Source organism: Pygocentrus nattereri, chromosome 10 (genome assembly GCF_015220715.1).
Source record: "Pygocentrus nattereri isolate fPygNat1 chromosome 10, fPygNat1.pri, whole genome shotgun sequence".
Classification (NCBI taxonomy): Eukaryota; Metazoa; Chordata; class Actinopteri; order Characiformes; family Serrasalmidae; genus Pygocentrus; species Pygocentrus nattereri.
Genome location: NC_051220.1, coordinates 7,827,206 through 7,846,495, shown reverse-complemented (window position 1 = coordinate 7,846,495; position 19,290 = coordinate 7,827,206). Strand labels below are relative to the sequence as shown.

General features: G+C 41.0%; 1 protein-coding gene across 1 annotated transcript; it reads left to right on the top strand.

The window, feature by feature from the left end:
* Positions 1–3,121: 3,121 nt before the first annotated feature.
* Positions 3,122–17,644, top strand: kif11 (kinesin family member 11). Its single transcript, XM_017704918.2, has 23 exons — positions 3,122–3,210; positions 5,516–5,643; positions 5,721–5,853; positions 5,945–6,042; positions 6,143–6,221; positions 6,327–6,512; positions 7,075–7,199; positions 7,343–7,433; positions 7,994–8,236; positions 8,776–8,871; positions 8,961–9,049; positions 9,225–9,312; positions 9,696–9,884; positions 10,252–10,459; positions 10,702–10,874; positions 11,405–11,530; positions 11,669–11,827; positions 13,411–13,550; positions 14,001–14,280; positions 14,487–14,709; positions 16,448–16,617; positions 16,810–16,920; positions 17,181–17,644. Exons 2-23 carry the CDS (start codon positions 5,576–5,578, stop codon positions 17,292–17,294), a joined length of 3,189 nt encoding a protein of 1,062 aa, XP_017560407.1. The 5' UTR covers positions 3,122–3,210; positions 5,516–5,575; the 3' UTR covers positions 17,295–17,644.
* Positions 17,645–19,290: the final 1,646 nt, after the last annotated feature.

The window sequence follows — 19,290 nt, the reverse complement described above, 5'->3', positions numbered from 1 at the left end:
TGTGACTGGTTAGAGTTACAGGGTTCCAGGTGTGAAGGGAGAGCAGGGTTGTTAAATTTGGTGTTTTGGGTACAATTCGCTCATACTGGCCAATGGATATTCAACATGGCTCCTCATGGCAAAGAATTCTCTGAGGATGTGAGAAACAGAATTGTTGCGCTCCACAAAGATGGCCTAGGCTATAAGAAGGTTGCCCTGAAACTGAGCTATAGCACGGCGGCCAAGGTCATAGCAGTTTTCCACGGCAAGTTTCCACTCCGAATAGGCCTCGCCTGGGTCGAACAAAGAAGTTGAGTCCACATGCTCAGCATCATATCCAGAGGTTGGCTTCCAAAATTAGACACATGTGTGCTGCCAGCATTGCTGCAGAGGTTGAAGAAGTGGGAGGTCAGCCTGTCAGTGCTCAGACCACACGGCGCACAATGCATCAACCTGGTCTGCTTGGCCGTCGTCCCAGAAGGAAGCCTCTTCTGAAGCTGACGCAGAAGAAAGCCTGGAAACAGTTTGCTGAAGACAAGCAGTTCAAGAACATGGATTACTGGAACCATGTCCTGTGGTCTGATGAGACCACGATAAACTTGTTTGGCTCAGATGGTGTCCAGCATGTGTGGTGGCGCCCTGGTGAGGAGCACCAAGACAACTGTCTCTTGCCTACAGTCAAGCATGACTGTGGTAGTATCGTGGTCTGGAGCTGCATGAGTGCTGCCAGCACTGCGGAGCTGCAGTTCATTGAGGGGAAACATGACTTCCAACATGTACTGTGACATTCTGAATCAGAGCATGATCCCCTCCCTTCGGAAACTGTGCCACATGGCAGTTTTCCAACATAATAATGACCCCAAACACACCTCCAACATGACAACTGCCTTGCTGAAGATAAAGGTGATAGACTGGATAAAAGTATGTCTCCAGACCTAAACCCAGTGGAGCACCTGTGGGGCATCCTCCAAGCAGAAGGAGGAGGAGCGCAAGGTGTCTAACATCCACCAGCTCCATGATGTTATGCTGAATTCCATGCCTAAGAGGGTTAAGGCATTGCTAGATAATAATGGTGGCCACCCAAAATATTGACACTTTGAGCACAATTTGGACATGTTCACTGTGAGGTGGACTCACTTGTGTCGCCAGCTATTTAGACATTAATGGCTATCTGTTATTTTCGGAGGACAGTAAATGTGTACAGCTATACAAGCTGCACACTGACTACTTTAAGTTATACCCAAGTTTCATTTCTAAAATGTTGTCCCATGAAAAGATATAATACAATATTTGCAGAAATGTGAGGGGTGCACTCACTTTTGTGAGATACTGTATATATCTCATTCTCAGTTATGAGAAGATGTCACTTTCATAAGTCATAATTATGTCACAAGTCATAGTTATGAGATGTTATGTCATTATTATGACATACTAAGTAATAATTCTGGAAAACTTTCTCAGTATTACAGCTATATATTTTATCCAGTGGCATAAACAGTTTTGCGCATATTGAAGTAATGGTCTTCATAAAATTCTTATTTTAAATGTTTGATTGTGGTTAAAGAAAACAGTCATTTTAATTTGTTTCAATTAAATTGCCTGTGTATGTGATGCAGCTACTAAATGCAGCTACTAAGTATATAAGGACAGGGCCTTTTCTTGTTAAAAGGTATACAAGTAGGGCTCAAGTCCTATATATTTCTATATTTTCTCCACTGAGGTCCACTGACAACATTCTTGTGGGTTTATGTACTAAAAATCGTCACAATTCTTTCTGTACATAATTCTTTCTTCAACTCCTTGAGACCACTGGTGGTTCCGCTCATCATCATATTCTTCATAACTTTCATATTTCATACGTTTCATTCAGCTGGGTGTCATACGAGAGCTGTAACTGTCTTCTTTCCAGTCAAATAGATGGGTGATGTAATTTTAAACCCTTATAATAAAAGAAGCTGAACTCACTTTTTTTTTTCTACTGAAAGTCTATAGACTATAAACAGACACCGTCTCTTCAGTGCTCTGTAAAAGATTTTTGGCTTTCAGCAGTAAATTGTAAGCATATAGCAATATGTGTGATCATAAAACACATTTTCTATTAATTTAAGAGGAGCTTTTGTGATGTAAAAATGTACATTTATTTCATGCAGTTACTGAATAATTTGCCCTACGATTCGGTCGTGTAAATTCAGGTTGAAAAAACTGAATATACCCTGGAGAATAAGAGGTGAAATGCATGAGATGTCTGGTTCCTATCACTAACACTGTGAACAAAAAGAAAAAAAAAAAAAAAAAAAAAAAGGGTCAGTCGTGGGCTGGAGGTTAGGGAACTGGCCCTGTGACCGGAAGGTTGCCAATTCGATCCCCAATGCTGACAGCACATGACTGAGGTGTCCTAGAGCAAGACACCTAACCCCCAACTGCTCCCCGGGCGCCGTGGATAGGGCTGCCCACCGCTCCGGGCAAGTGTGCTCACTGCCCCCTAGTGTGTGTGTATTCACTAGTGTGTATGTGGTGTTTCACTTCACCGATGGGTTAAATGCAGAGGTGGAGTTTCCCCGTTTGTGGGATTAAAAAAGTATCACTTAACTCGAGCTCTGCATTTAGAGGAGCTTTTAGAGGCGGACGTCTGGTTCCTATCACCACCATTGTAAACAACTCTAAGTTTCTCTAGAACAGCACATTTCACACCAAACCTCCCTGATTGACCTTCTTTACATCTCAACAGTAAACTTCTGCAGAAATATGGAAAACTCCGCTTTAAAACATCACTAAAATGCCTTCGCAGTGTCTAAAATCCCGATGAAAGTGACCGTACACAGCACGTCAAGCTCAAAACACATTTCAAACCGCCATGAGCTCCCGTGATGCTACACGCGAGCCCGCCTTCAGTCCGTCACCACAGTGACCAATAACATTGCAAGCAAGAAAAACTCGTTACATGATTGGCTACATATGGCAAATAGCGTTGCAGGTAGGTGTTATTTGCCTGGTGATTGGCTGAACTCTGCTGTCCGTTTTCTGCTATTGTGACCAATAGCGTGCCAAGCAGAAGAGCTTCTGCCCGCTGATTGGCTGAAAGCTGCTGGTGCGCTACATTCAAAGTGAGTAACCGTTCACCCTGGTTCTGTTTGAGTGTTCGTATGAGAGTTAGCGGGTCCCGCTGAAACAACATTGGCGAGAGGTTTAAAAAACGTCTGAGGTATCGACGGGAAACTGTTCCGTCCTCAAGTAGGTGTATTTCATTTTACAGAGATCAATTAGCTAGTTACATTGACGTTATCCGTGTATTTGGGCCGTAAAAAGGCGTTTGCTTGCTCATCTCTGCTGTGAATTAAAGTCGGACGTCTTAAGTCAGTAAATCCGCCTATGGCGAGGTGTTCGCGGGTAGCTGACGTTCGTTTGCGTTTCTTATTTGTTTGACTTTACTCGGGCTCTTCTTTATTGTCATTATCTGTTTCGCCCCTTTTCATTTTTAGTCATTCACTGCTTATCTGGCGACTTCTATGAACGCCTGTTAGCTCGACTTCTCTATTTTGTTGTAGCTATTTATTCTACCGTTATGAGCCGGCTGTGGTAGTTAAAACGCTTTTACTACATTTCCGTGTTTTCATGTTTTAATATCGCTACAATAGTTGCCGGTAAGTCAGCGCGTTTTACTGAAATGTTCTCTCACATTTTGTTTCCAAAAATGTTCTGACATTTTGAGTGAAGTGCAGAACGATGCTAAAGCTGTTCGCCAGCTTCTTGTTTAGTCGCCAGAATGTTACTGCTGCTGTAGGTTATTTAAGGTGGAACGGATAAATTAGAACAAGAGCAGAGGAGAATCCATTTAAATTCCCGCTAACATTTTGGTCAGTCGGGTGTAGCGACAGCTGCTTAACCTAGTTAGCTGATGTTTTTGAGTTATACACACTTAAAATGTTCTTTAGTAAAGCAGTGGGTCTGTTTGGAACCACTAACCTGTAAATGTAATTTAATGCTTAACGTTAAATGTTTTCTTGCGTGGTGAAGTGGTTCTTCATATTGATGGAGATGGTGTAGTGTGTATGGTTCTGTGTAAAACCTATAAATAAGAACAACAGAGCCCTTTTGGGTGCTATGAATCATGTGCATCACTTTATCAAGAATGATTTCACCACGCACAGAACCATTACATGCAAATTTCATTGTGTTCTTGGTTCAATAATAGAACCATTCCTTTTTGCTAAATAACAGTTGAAGATCCATCTTTAAGTGTGTATGTTGAATGAAATGGCCAGAAAACTCTCTGGATGACCACTGTCGTTATGAAGACAGGAGCCAAAGCTGTGTCCTGCAGTGAAAGGAAGCCCAAACTGATCCATGTGCTGGGGCTATAAGGGTCTCCGTCTTGGACAGAAAAGGATTTATCACAGAGAACTAGGGCTTTTGGTCTTGAGCAGCAGATGTATCAACACATCTGTCGTATTCAGGTCCTCGGCCACTGAATTTAAAAGACCTATATTTAAGTTGAAGTGTTCAAAACTATGTTAAAGCTGCTATGGGTAACCATTGGACTGCTCGGCTGTTAATTAGCCGTTCTACATAACTTATTTTTAGACTTCAAGCCTTTTATCTACATGAATTTTACTTGAGGATTTCCATGGATGCTTAAAGATTTCAAAATTTGTGTGCTGCAGAGAAATCAACTGGCTCAGATTTCTTTACAGTAGGGATACAATACAAATATCGGCATTATATTTACTGCGCATGTTGAGTTTTGATATACGTTGCTGATAATTGTTAAATAGCCGTGAATCGAGAGTTGGGTTTCTTTATGTACTGTTTTCCGTATAATGCTTTCCATGTACTGTTCTGCTTTAAAATGCGTTTTAGGCTTAAAGCCTTCTCAGATGTATTGTAAAACAACGTCTCAGGAATCAGACGGCCAACCCGTAAGCATTTGGCGTCTGTGAAGAAGCTTTTAGAAGCGTGAAAACTTTGGATGTTTGGTTCCTTGCACCACTGTGAAGAGTTCTGCCTTGATAACTTTCTCTAGAACAGAAGTGATTATCAAATAACTTTGCTTTAATTTTTAATGTTGTAGTTTCTTCTTTCTGTATTTTTTTTGCAAAGCCTCTAAGTTTTAAAATGTTATGTCAACAGTAGTTCCTGTTTTTAGGAACTGACCACTGACGCCTTTAATGTTAGAGCTACTGTTAGAGCCCGTGTGTCAAACGCAAGGCCATGGGCTGGATCAGGCCCGTGGTACAAAGCAATCTGGCCGTCAAAATTATTTTGATTTTTCTATAATATTAGCCCATTTCGGTTTTTGTTTTGGTTTTTCGGCCAGCCTGTTTCAACGAATTGGCCACGAAGATGTGCTTTTTCAGAGTTGTGTTGTGGTGGGAATGGTCTTTTTGCTTTATTGATCTCTTTAAAAAGTTTTAAATACAAGTAGGATTATTTCATTTAGCTAAACAAATTACTTAAACAGGTCCAAGTGTTTCTTCATTGTGTAATCCATGTTTTTGTTTTATTTATATTTATTTGTTTTTCTTACAATAAAACTCAGTAAGGCATTTGGTCAGAGACTGTTGGAGCCTTGGATTCAACTAGGAGACGCTCTCTGACAATGTCTTCATTACCGGCTGCCAAAAAGGAAGAGAAGGGGCGGAATATTCAAGTTGTTGTACGATGCAGGTGAGTTTCATTTCAGTGGAACATTCGTGGTAAATACTGTGCTGTTGGTTCTCTGACTAAACTGTGCTGTCACACAGGCCCTTCAATGCTGTGGAGCGCAAATCGAATTCACATGGAGTGATCGAGTGTGACCAGAACAGGAAAGAGGTGACCATTCGGACGGGGGGAGTCAATGACAAAACGGCAAGGAAAATGTACACCTTTGACATGGTGAGTGTCAGGCCGGTTTCCGCCTCGTTCACGTGCAGTGCTATAGTTCATATCCTTCATCTAATCCTGGTTCGTGTTTTTAAATGTGCAGGTGTTCGGTCCGTCTGCAAAACAGATAGACGTGTACAGGAGTGTGGTGTGCCCCATTTTGGATGAGGTTATTATGGGTTATAACTGCACAATTTTTGCGTGAGTGGCTTTTCGGACCGCTATCTCTGAGCCTTTTTTGAGGTTATCTATGCTTTCAGTATTAACATGGTTTTAATGCTGATTTGTCTGTGCTTTTAAGATATGGACAGACTGGCACAGGCAAAACCTTTACGATGGAAGGAGAGAGATCCCCCAATGAGGAGTTTACTTGGGAGGAGGTAAAATAAGTTTTTTTTTTGTTTTTTTTTCTTTTCTTTTCTTTTCTTTCACAAAACAAGTTGTCTTTCATGTGCACACTTGACCCATTCTGATCCTTCCCCCAGGATCCTCTGGCTGGCATTATCCCTCGCACGCTTCACCAGATCTTTGAGAAGCTGACCAATAACGGCACGGAGTTCTCTGTGAAGGTCTCCCTGCTAGAGATCTACAACGAAGAACTGTTTGACCTGCTCAGTCCTTCACCTGATGTCACAGAGAGACTGCAACTGTTTGATGACCCCAGGAACAAGGTCAGTCTCTCTAATCCATTCACAATGCAGCCATAAATTAATATTTTGTGTAAGTATTTAAGTTTACTTTTGAGTAGTCTGTGCATTTATGCTTACTAGTATATAACAAAAAGTCAAGGTGCATCAGTTTAGAATTGTTGTTTTGAAATATTTAGTGTTCTTATCTAAATACAACTTTAGCTTATTTTTAATGTAAATGTCCCTCAAGTTGTAATATTGGTTATATTCCTCCAATAAAAGTGGATTCTCTTGTCAAATTTGAGTATTTTTAATATTAAAATAAAAATGGCTCATTCAGAATCATACAAAATTAACGAATCATGGTCTTGAGTTTTTGTGATGCAGTGAAATGTTTTCCTCAAAGTTTAGCTCAGAGATTGATGCTTATAGTATGTTATTCTAATGAGGAATGTAAGTATTCTTAACACCAGTAATAAGCAAGCCAAGCTCTTCCGCTACAGCTAGTCCTTGTCTGAGTTATTTGATTGGTTTTTTTTTTTTTTTTTTTTTTAAATATTATTTATTTAATTTTTTATTTAAATCTCTTTTGTTGTTTTGTCAGAGAGGTGTAATTGTTAAGGGGCTGGAGGAGATCACAGTGCATAACAAGAACGAAGTGTATCAGATCCTGGAGAGAGGAGCTGCCAAGAGGAAAACTGCCTCCACTTTAATGAACGCCTACTCCAGGTAGGAAGGTGTGATGTACAGGTGTGGTCATATCCCATACTTTGGGTACATCTTATTAACCATGTGGTGAAAATCCTTTTGGTTGGAGTTGATGATTCGTTTGAGTCTATTCATGTTGGCTAATTTCTCCCTGTTTCTGTCAGTCGTTCCCACTCAGTGTTCTCAGTCACCATTCACATGAAGGAGATCACTCTCGATGGAGAGGAACTGGTGAAGATTGGAAAATTGAACCTGGTGAGGCTTTTCAAGCCTTTTTGCTGTGCTTTGCAGAGAACTGGACAAGAATAGTCAATGGACCTCATTCACCCAATGTCTTAAGTTTTATTTTGTTTAAAATCTTTCTTAAATTTGTTCTTGAGCGAAGTTCTAAGCAAACACCTTCGTGACGTGTTCTTAAACTGCAAAATTGCTTGCATCTTGGTACTCTTAACTGTGCTTTCACATTCAAATCTCAATTAAGAAAATGTTGGTGAATTTCAGAATCGGTGTTAAAAATGATAAGAACAGTTGGTGAATGAGGTTCATTGTTCCTCACTTCTGGCAGTGCTATATCCGAATATGGTAATTCCAATAAAGCTTACTAAACTAACTCTGACTATTGATATATTAACCTCGTTAATATGCTAACAGGGCTGTTTTTTGGTAAATACTTGCTCATAGATCAAACTATATGGATACATTCATGTGATTTTGCACCAGCAGTAGGCAACTGAACAGCTAAATGTTCTATGCATGTCTTCTAAATAACTTTTTTTATTTATAGTGATGTATTTAACTTTATTTATCTTCTGCAGGTGGATCTTGCAGGCAGCGAGAACATTGGCCGTTCGGGAGCAGTGGACAAGCGTGCTCGGGAGGCTGGTAACATAAACCAGTCTCTGCTGACCCTGGGGCGGGTCATCACAGCTCTGGTAGAGCGCGGACCCCACGTACCCTACAGAGAGTCTAAACTCACCCGAATCCTGCAGGACTCTCTGGGGGGCCGCACCAAAACTTCCATCATTGCTACTGTCTCTCCAGCCTCCATCAACCTGGAGGTGGGTTTCCCTTCCAGATGATCAAGCACAATGTTAAATAACTTTCAGGATGCTTGTGATGGGTAGTTAGTTTTATTAGCATAGTGTCTATTGATGATGATAAACAATCAGTACTAGTTTGAGGTGTGAGGTGCACTACATGTATTATATAAACATCTCATTTTATAGTTGTTGTTGAAACTACATGCCGAAATATCAAACTTTCCAAAAGTGTCTTTAAAGGTCATCTTAACTGGTAGAGAGGATGTTAAGTGTTATAGCTTTATCATAAAATCTTTTTGGTAAGTTGCTTTTGGGAAACCCAGCGTTGATGTTGGTAGGATGTTGTTATTATTACCTGTTGAATGCATTGGCCTGGTAGCTCCAGTGTAAAACTAAACATTTGGACACCAAACTGATCGACTGTTTTGAATTTGGTTGTCTGTAAAATGTGCGAGTTAATTATAAAAATGAGTGCAAATGTCTTTAAAAAAAAAAAAAAAAACCTGAGCATGCGCACTTCATATACCTGAAACTGATGTCTTGCTCACAAAACACAGGAGACGCTCAGTACGCTGGATTATGCTAACAGGGCAAAGAACATCATGAACAAGCCTGAAGTGAACCAGAAACTCACCAAGAGAACCCTCATCAAGGCAAGTTATGCCAGGCCTACTTGCTTTTAATTTGTTCCATTCAGTAAACACTGGTCGATTTAATTTATTAATTTACTTGTTTTCTTCAGGAATATACAGAGGAGATTGAGCGCCTAAAGCGGGATTTGGCCGCCACTCGTGACAAACACGGGGTGTACATCTCTCCTGAGAACTATGAGTAGGTGCAGGTTTCTGTACTTTTTGAAAGTCTGGCAGGATTCTGGGGACGGATAACCAGTTCAGTTTTGTCTGGAGTCTGTGGTGCTTTAGGATTTAATTAAGTCTGAAATTTGGAATTTTCTGTTTGGAAGACTGACTGTTGGCATTGAGTGTTTGTCTGTCTGTATTTGCAGGAGTATGAGCAGTAAACTGGTTAGTCAGGAAGAGCAGATTACTGAGTATACAGAGCGGATCGCTGCAGTGGAGGAGGAGCTGAAGCGGGTACGTTTTTCTAACTTTTGTGTGTGCTGTAAGCGTTCTCTGATTTTTCACGAAGTTGAGAAATAGTGACCTATATTGAGCTTAATTTCCTAAAAGGTTATTGTAAACGGATATTTGAGGCTGATTCCGCATTACGGTAAACTCATGAAATTCAGTGGGAAGTTTTTGAGTTTTGCTTTTCTTTTTTGAGCATGTGTGTTTGTAACATAAAAGTATTGAACTTCACAGAATGCTGATGGTAATATTTGAAATGATTGGTATTGAAGCTGCTTCGCAAACTTTTGATAACTTGGTTATGCGGTATTTTGATAGTTTTTCTTTAGAGAATCTTTTATTCATGGAAAATGTATTGCTTGTCAGTAAAGTGTCTGTGTGTGCCGTAGATGATGGAGCTGTTCTCAGACAGTAAACAGAGGCTGGACCAGTGCACCGATGACCTGCAGGAGAGGACTCAGCAACTAGAAGAAGCTCATAAGGACCTGAAAGATACCAGGCATAGGCTCACACAAGAAGAGTTCATCACCACTCAGCTGCAGACCACTGAGGAGCAGTTGTACAGCACTGCAGGCCAGGTGTGTGTGTGTGTGTGTGTGTGTGTGTGTCTGTGTCTGTCTCTTTTTTTTTTTTTTAAATTAAAACCCTCTTAATCAGTTTATGTGCATTGCCTGCTGTTTAAGGCTTAAAGTGAAGGCCATAAATCTTACATTAGATTTTTTTCATACTCTATTAAGTCATGGTAGTGTGTTATTTCACTAGGTGCACATCTATCTACTGTATTAAAGTCTTTGCTAACGCCATTTTGGGGATCAGAACAGTGAACGTTTATCACTGATGGGCTAAAACATGCATTTCTACTTTGTGCTGTATTTTGGCAAATAAGACCTTTTCGTAGTGCCCTCCATGGTGACCACAGCTGAACTGCTTCATTTTCTGATGTAGTTGTTGAGCACAGCAGAGAACAGCACATCTGACGTGTCCGGCCTCCATGCCAAGCTGCAGCGAGTGCGAGCTGTGGAGCAGCACAACACCACCGTGCAGAAGAGCTTCAGCCAGCGCATGGAGCAGAGCTGCAGCAGCATGCAAACCGCACTGAAGGAGCAGAACCTCAAACACAGCGCCATATTGGACCACTATCGCCACACCGTGGGTCAGTTACTGGCCTTATTTTAAACCATAATTGAGAATTGTCCAATCAGGAAAGTTTTGTCTCTCTCAGGCCGACTGTACAGGCTTTAATTTTGGCTCAGGGTATTTGGCTAAGTGTAAAATCCTTTGTTGAATACCACTCATTCCCAACTGGTCAAAGCTTTCCCGATTTAAAGTTGGAAGCATGATATTTCTGAGAGAAATTCTTTAATACTCGCTAATAAAAGTTTGCTTTTTATTTAGCGGGACTGTTGGGAGGAACAGGCCGTGTGTTTGAGCAGGCATCAAACTCAGTGATGCGCTCCTACAGTGCTATAAGGGAGGCGGTTGGAGAAGGAGTGGATGGCTGTAAGAGCAGGCTGCAGCAGCAGGAGAACCTCACTCAGGAAGGCAGAGACTTCATGCTCCAACTTCTGGTGATTCCCCCAGTGGACTTGGACCATAAGACTGCATTCTTAATTGCTAGCATTAAGTTTTCCATGTTAATCCTTAAAGTCTAGTCTTATTTCTGTTTTGCTGTACAGCTTGAATTGCATCATTGTGTCTACAAGTTCTTTTGCACTTTCGGCTCTTCCCACAAATCCAGCTTACTGAGAAATCCTGCTTTGCGGAATGCCAACAGGGCAGATTGAGACCAGAACTTTTTATTTGTCCCTCACAATCATTCTCTTTTTATAAGGGCAGCCAGTTCATACTTAACACAAGTGGGTAGGATAGGTGTAGATGCACATGTGACCATATTTCTGTATTTTTCAATGAGGTACAAATTAATTTTATATATGACCTTTGTTGGTAAATATAATTGACTTAATTATTAAGATGGTAATATTATTGTAAAATATGATCATAAGAACAGCTACTGAAATGCTGACATACCTCTCTTAGAGATATTTGGATAGGTTACTTTTAATGTGTTTTGTGTACTGATTGCTTTCTTTACCCATAGGAACAGCATAAGCTACACCTGGAAGAGGTTCTTGTTGCTCAGGCAATGCCTGGCATCAGATCAATCATGGCAATGAATGACAGTTTGAAAGAGACACTCCAGCAATATGGAGCATTGGCTGCAAAGGTTTGTGTTTATAGTCTAAACCAGTTCACTCATAAATTTAGACCATAATTGGAGTGTATGTACATTTGTCAGAATAAATGGGGGTAAATACCCTACTTCGTGCTGCCTTTTGAAGATCTTTAATTTTTCTGCTTTCAGATGGAGGGACTGAAGGCAGAGATGACTGCGTATTTCGGTGGTCATGTAGAGGCGCTGGCGAGGATGAGGGAGACGGCTGTGCAGGGCTTCAGTTCCCTCCACGCAGAGCAAGACCAGCTCAAACAGCAGATCAGCCAGGCCAGCAGCAAACACCAAACAGTGCGTTCGCATGTCTCCACAGGCAGTGTGCTTAAATTTATTTCATCATGATTACCCACACTTTTAGACCATTATACTGACTTTGGGGGCAAAAGAACTTTCCTTTACAACCCCAATTCCAATGAAGTTGGGACGCTGTGTAAAACATGAATAAAAACAGAATACGATGATTTGCAAATCCTTTTCAACCTATATTCAATTGAATGCACTACAAAGACAAGATATTTAATGTTCAAACGGATAAACTTTGTTTTTTGCAAATATTTAGAATTTGTTGCCTGCAACACGTTCCAAAGAAGTTGGGACAGGGGCATGTTTACCACTGTGTTACATCACCTTTCCTTTTAACAACACTCAATAAGCGTTTGGGAACTGAGGACACTAATTATTGAAGCTTTGGAGGTGGTTTCTTTCCCATTCTTGCTTGATGCACAACTTCAGTTGATCAACAGTCCGTTGTCCCTGTTGTCGTATTTTGTGCTTCATAATGCGCCACACATTTTCAATGGGAGACAGGTCTGGACTGCAGGCAGGCCAGTCTAGTACCCGCACTCTTTTACCCAAGTTACCATGGGTATGCCATGGGCTCTAACACACCCCCATACCATCAGAGATGCTGGCTTTTGAACTTTGCGCTGATAAAAATCTGGACAGTCCTTTTCCTCTTTGGCCCGGAGGACACAACGTCCATGATTTCCAAAAACAATCTGAAATGTGGACTCGTGAGACCACAGGACACTTCCACTTTGCATCAGTCCATCTCAGATGAGCTCGGCCCAGAGAAGCCAGCGGCGTTTCTGGGTGGTGTTGATATGTGGCTTTCTCTTTGCATGGCAGAGTTTTAACTTGCACTTGTAGATGGAGCGACGAACTGACAGTGGTTTTCTGAAGTGTTCCTGAGCCCATGTGGGAATATCCGTTACAGAATGATGTGGGTTTTTAATGCAGTGCCGTCTGAGGGATCGAAGGTCACGGGCATTCAGCGTTGGTTTTCTGCCTTGCTGCTTACTTGCAGAGATTTCTCCAGATTCTCTGAATCTTTTTGATGATATTATGGACTGTAGATGATCCCTAAATTCCTTTGTTCTTAAACTGTTGGACTATTTGCTCACGCAGTTGCTCACAAAGTGGTGACCCCATCCTTGCTTGTGAATGACTAAGCCTTTCACGGATGCTCCCTTTATACCCAATCATGACACTCACCTATTTCTAATTAACCTGTTCACCTGTGGAATGTTCCAAACAGGTATTTTTTTGAGCATTCCTCAACTTTCGCAGTCTTTTGTTGCCCCTGTCCCAACTTCTTTGGAACGTGTTGCAGGCATCAAATTCAAAATCAGTGAATATTTGCAAAAAAAAGTTTATCCATTTGAACATTAAATATCTTGTCTTTGTAGTGTATTCAATTGAATATAGGTTGAAAAGGATCTGCAAATCATCATATTCTGTTTTTTTGTTTTACACAATGTCCCAACTTCATTGGAATTGGGGTTGTAATAACCTGTGTAATTTTGTTTTCAAGTTCTGTGATCCTTTTTCTAGATTACTTGATTTTAAGCTTTAGGGTTGTTCCTTTATTGCAGCGCATGGCCCAGCTTCTTCAGTGTGTGCAGAATCAGATGAACCTCCTGGCTCTGGACACCCAGAAGGACTTTGAAGGGCTGCAGGAAGTGACAGCGGCGCAAAGAGAGCCAATGGAAGCTCTGAAGACCACGATACAGAGGTGAGGAGCAGTCCTGGAGACTCCTGTCTGGTCCCTGTTCTCGTTACTGTTACATGCTCTTGCCTATTTCCCCTCATAATACCTTCAGGGTCTAGCAATGAGGGGAATCTTAAGGGTGAATGCACTAGTCCTTAAAAACGAGCAGTACATCTAGTTATGTACTTATTGAGTAGTTGCTATTAAGACTTCAGAAAAGTATCAGTATGATCTCATTTCCTTTCCAACAGAACATACCTTAGACAAAGGTTAATAAAGCAGTAAAATGTGAATGTTCTTCATAGTAACACGCTTGTTTTATTACTTTAAAAAGGGTTTTGCAAAGTATCTTCAGTATTGTCAATACTCTTTCAACCCCCCCCACCAACCAAAAATTGAATTATTAAACGTGTGTGAATAACTAACTAGTAGTTACTTGTATAGTAACTACAAAATATTGATCTTCTCCCTCAGCAACTGTGTGGAAGCTGAGGAGGAGACCTCATTGGTGCACTCTCGCTTGAGCTCCTGCACAGATGGTGTGATCAGAGAAATGAATGGCGTGATGGAGGAGGGACAGAGGTCAATAGAGGAATGTGCTGGTTACTGCAGCCTGCTGCAGAGTTCTCTGGACTCTCTGGCAGAGTCAGGCCTGAAGTGGTGCCACACAGCCAGAGACTCGAGTGAAAAACATGCCCAGGAGCAGCTTGCTCTCATTGGGGAGAACAAGGCTGCCTTGCAGAATCTGCTGGAGGTAATGTCATATAATAGTGTTTGATTGTAGCTGTGAAGTTAAGAAATGCCACTAATGTGAAACTTTGGTGCTGATGTCTGCCACTTTCACACAATGCTTACCTGTATATTACTGTCAGCATGATTTTTTTGAACAGTTTACTTTCCATCATAATTCAGAATGCATAGATCTGTTAACTTATTCTTGTGGATTCTTTGTGTATGCAGTGTGCAGAACATCATGGTCAGGCTGCAGTGGAAGACTGTAGAAGTCATCTTGCTCCAGTGCAGCAGGAAATGGAAGAAATTTTGAAGAATATGGAATTGCAGATGGATACAGACCAGGGCACCCTGCAGCAGCATAGAGATGAGCTCTCCACCTTTGCTGCACAAGCCATGGATACGGTCACCAACTTCCTCAGCAACGAGCTCCAACAGGACCTGCCCACCGGTGAGAGCTTAGTAGGCCTTTTGTGCATCTGTAGAGACTAGTTCAGCAGGAACTTACCATTGGTTAATTTTCAAAATAGCTTGTAAAACTTAAGCTCTGGAGTTCATTTGCCAGTGCTGTTCCTTGCAATCAAACAAATAAGATTAAGTAGACCTACAGCAAGGTCAGTGTAATACTTTACAAATCATTTTGGGGTAATAAAAATGAGAAATGATCAACACAAGCTGCTTAATCCTTTAACACCACAATGTAATTGCCACAACATAAAAGGCAGAACAGGATATTCAGATACAAAGCTAATTTCAGCATTATTCACTTTCCTGCATTGGTCTTCAAACACGTTGAGCAGAGCAATACTGGCGATATCAGCTCTGTGGAACCGTTTCAAAGTTTCTACGAGTCTAAGTAAAATTAACAATCAATTTTGTCAAAGTTTGTGTGTTCTCCCTGTGTCAGCGTAGGCTTCCTCCCACAGTCCAAAGCCATGCATTTAGGCCAATTGGACATGCTACATTGCCCTCAGGTGTGACTGTGTATGTCTGTCTGCCCTGCGATGTATCCTGCCTTCCGTCTGAAGTGCAGATTATAACAAAAAACTTTAATTGTCTTGTAGGGCTGTACCATATTTACATTAAATGTGGTTTGATAAAGCTGTCGGATATCACAATGACAATGGGAAGCAGTTAATTATTGTAAAAATAGTGACTCGCTGGATTTGAGAAGAACCAGTTTTTTTCTTGGATGTCTACATAATGTTGAATAACGCCTCCTTGAGGCAAGTAGCAACATGCACAAATATAAAAGCACAATTTTTCAAAATAAAACTTCGAAACTATCAAAACTGCGAACATATTTTTGTGTGCTGGAAAACTGAGTCAGCATTACCTCAGCAATTTTTTTTCTATAAAGGATGCAAAAATAAATTTAATTTTATGTTAAGAATGAAATGCACTCTTGTTTATCTTTACTTGGATATGTTTGGTGTGACAGTCGAAACCATTTTAATGCTTTATTAATTATTTTATTTATTTATTTTTTTTCATCCTTGTAGGATGGAGGTTTTGAGCTGTGCATACGTTTTGAAATTGGCTATTTAGCCTAATGGTTAAGTCACTTGGCTTCTATGTAAGCAGCGTTCAATCCCAGCATATAGAAACGCTCATTCGGCTTCTGTTTGTGCCAATAATGTAGTGTAATCTTTCTGGTGCTGCGTTATGTGAAGTAATTTGATCCATTCAGTCAGTTGTCACTCCCGTGATATCTCGGAGACTCATGATTTATTGTACAGCCTTGTTGTCTCTGGTGGCATGTACTGCAGCCTACATATTGTAATTATTTTGGTAAGTTTATTTTATGTAAACTGTTAATTTGTTTTCAGCATAATGTGTCCTGAGGTTTGGTTTTGGACAAAATGTTTAGTTTGGTGCATCACTAGTGTCCCTGGAACATCTCTGCCCTACATTTTTGGTGTTTTCCTGCTTCCAGTTTATCTTGGGACAGGCTTGTTATCAGTTGTTGGATCAAGTGTGTTGGAGCAAAAAAGGACAAAATGTGCAGGGCAGGGTTCTCCAGAGAGGACCAGGATTGGATATCCACTGTCTTTACTGTACCTGCATGTTTGATGTTGTAATTTTAATTGTGACTGTTCTAAGGCCTCTGTAGGAGTGTAATGTTACTTTGTGTGAAACCGATTCAGTCCAGCCATAACGTAGCAATAACATGCATTCTTGTTTTGTAGGCACAACACCGCAGCGTAAGGAGTACAAATACCCTCGTGTCCTGGACCCACTGAGGAGCAGGGCGGAGCTGGAGGAGGACTTCAGGGCTCAGCAGGAGCAACTAATGAGCGCACTCAATCAGTGCGAAGATGTCACAGAGGCAGAGGAGGAAGAGAAGCCTGTTGAACAGGTACGACACACTAGAAGAACATGCATTGTACACTTCAGTAGGTTCAGTTATATCTGTGAACAGCAGAAATCTTATTCATCACTAGGCCTAGGAATGAAAAGATAAGCCAGACTTCACTGTGTGTGTCTAAGGGAGGATTTTTATACTTGTTCCATGTCCTACAGAAGTCACTTGGCTTTTTTCTGTTGATAGGATTCTCTTGAGGACGAGGTTAGCGGCTCCAGTGACAGTAACTCAACACAGCAGTCCATCTCAGATGAGAACCTGATGTGCTATGAGGAAGGGAGGGTTCCCTTCTTTAAGGTAAAGTGCCAGCAGTGGCTCGTCCACTGTTGAATGACTGGAATGAATTTCAAGGTCGTGTTGACGTTAGTGGACAGTTTAATGGTTGTTTGCGGTAAAGTCAGTGTCGCTCTGCAACTACCCTGGGTTTTAGAACCATGCTTCAAAGCACTCCCTTCTCGGAGTTTGTATTGTGCCACTATCTGGACTCTTTTTCTAATTATATTCAATTATTAATTCAGTGGTCACTTTCGTTTAAAACTGATTCATTCTCTTTGCAGAAGAAGTCCAAGAAAGAGAACCTCAGTAACAAGTCCCTGAACCGCTCAAAGGTGGCAGAAAACGAGAGCACGCCACCTCGATCGAGATTACCCCTCAGATCTCAGAATCAATGATTCCTCAAGAACATTTCTTCACACTCCTTGGACTATAGAGACTCGTACTTATCTCTCTAACTCAGATGCATCTTATTTTAATCTCTTTATTTTTGACATGAAGTTCAATATTTTTTTTAATTGTCTGTCTTCGTCCTGTCATTATTTTTAATGTTAAAGCTAATAAGTACAGTTCAGGGTGTTTTATTTACTGTTTCTTTTGTCACTTGGTTGAAGCGGGTGTTTGTTCGGTTGTCATGGAGGAAATGAGTGAGTGCTGATTTTGACCTTTCTTTTTTTTTTTCTTTTTTTTTTTTTAAAAGAGAAATGATCCAAGGGTTCTTTAAACTAATAAAGCTTAAGACAGACTTTTGTGGGGATTGCTTGTCTAGTTACTGGACAGAACAGAACCCTATAGAGACAGCAGTAAATACAAAAGTTGAGTTGAACAGCGGAAACTTAAGTGTATCCTGCTCTTGGAATGTGTTGTGCAGCAGGGCTGGACACGCTGACCTGCTAAAGTGGTCTCTAAGAATGAACCTGGGCTGGAACGGAACTGATTTAAAGCTCAATTATTGCTCTACACACAGGGTTCCTTAGTGAAGGTCATGGTTCTGTATTGAGCCATTTAATTCATAAATGGTTCTTTGCATGGTGAAATGGCTCTTCAGATCAGTGGAGAATGTGTATGGTTCCATGTACACTGCTCACAAAAACTTCAGGATATTTGGCTTACAGGTGAAATTTCAGGATGAACCTAAAATGCACTCTAACCTTTGCAGGTGAACTTAATGTGACCTCCTCTAAACTTTTGAATGCACATGTCCAACTGTTCAATGTTTCAGTACTTTTTGCACAACTTGCTGTTCTCTAACAAGGAGCTTAACAGCGAGGTGGTGTTGGTGATGGTGTTAGTGTGGGCACTAACACCAGAACTGCCCTACACTCTGATTGGTTAGTGCCCCAGTGGCCCGTACTACTGAATATCATCATTTGATCCAGTCACTGGGCCTCTGCATGAACAACACGGGCCTAATTTCATCTTCATGGACGACAGCGCTCCAGCTCATCGAGGTCGCGTCATTAGGGAACGGCAGCTGGAGACTGGGGCACCTCAAATGGAGTGGCCTGCACTTTCTCCAGACCTGAATCCCATAGAAAACCTATGGGATCAGCTGAGTCACTGTGTAGAGGCTCGTAACTCTGTACCCCTGAACCTCAATGACCTGAGGGCCACCCTTCAAGAGTGGGATGCCGTGCCTCAGCAGACAGTGAGTGGACTTGTGAACAGCGTGAGACATTGTCAAGCTGTAATTGGTGCTCAAGGGCACATGACAAGGTTACTGAGACATTGACATTTTGTTGGGGTGTAACCACCACTGTTGGCTTTTGTTGGCTAAACTGTTTGAGATGAGAATCTCCACTGCATGCTTCTACTTAAATGCCCTACTTTGATGATATAATCTCACTGTAGCGTGAACTTTTTACATTTTCCATAAATTTCACCCGAAAGCCAAATATCCCCAACCTTTTGTGAGTAGCGTAGCACCAAACAATTAGATTAAAGATGATTTTTCAAGGGTTATTTACCATGAACACTCAAACCTTTGCATTAATAAAGGGTTCTTTGTATTGTGAAAAGGTTCTTTAGATTGATTAAGGATGGATCTACGTAGAACCTTCTTGAAAGGGATTCTGTATAGCACCAAAAGATTTCTTCTGCTTTAACAAGCTTGGCATTGTAATTTGGTGCTATGTAGAACTCTTCAGAAAGGTTCTATATCAAACCTTCTACAGCACCTTCTCCATCAATCTGAAGATGATGATGCTAAAAAGATTTCATAGTTTTACATAGAACCAGTTTCTTTACTAAAGAGCCACCTTTTTAACAGTTGACATCAATAGGGTGGTCACAATAGTAGACCCTTTTTGGAGCAATATAGAACCATTTTCAAAAAGGTTCTATGTAGAAGTGTACCATTTCACCAGCGAATCATTTTAACATGAAACGGTTCTA

Excerpts from the sequence above, each read along its gene's own strand:
- kif11 (XM_017704918.2), top strand. The coding sequence starts at position 5,576 with ATGTCTTCATTACCGGCTGCCAAAAAGGAAGAGAAGGGGCGGAATATT. Across the intron at positions 9,050-9,224 it reads ATCTCTCCTGAGAACTATGA|GAGTATGAGCAGTAAACTGG; the intron begins GTAGGTGCAGGT and ends CTGTATTTGCAG. Across the intron at positions 10,460-10,701 it reads CCACTATCGCCACACCGTGG|CGGGACTGTTGGGAGGAACA; the intron begins GTCAGTTACTGG and ends CTTTTTATTTAG.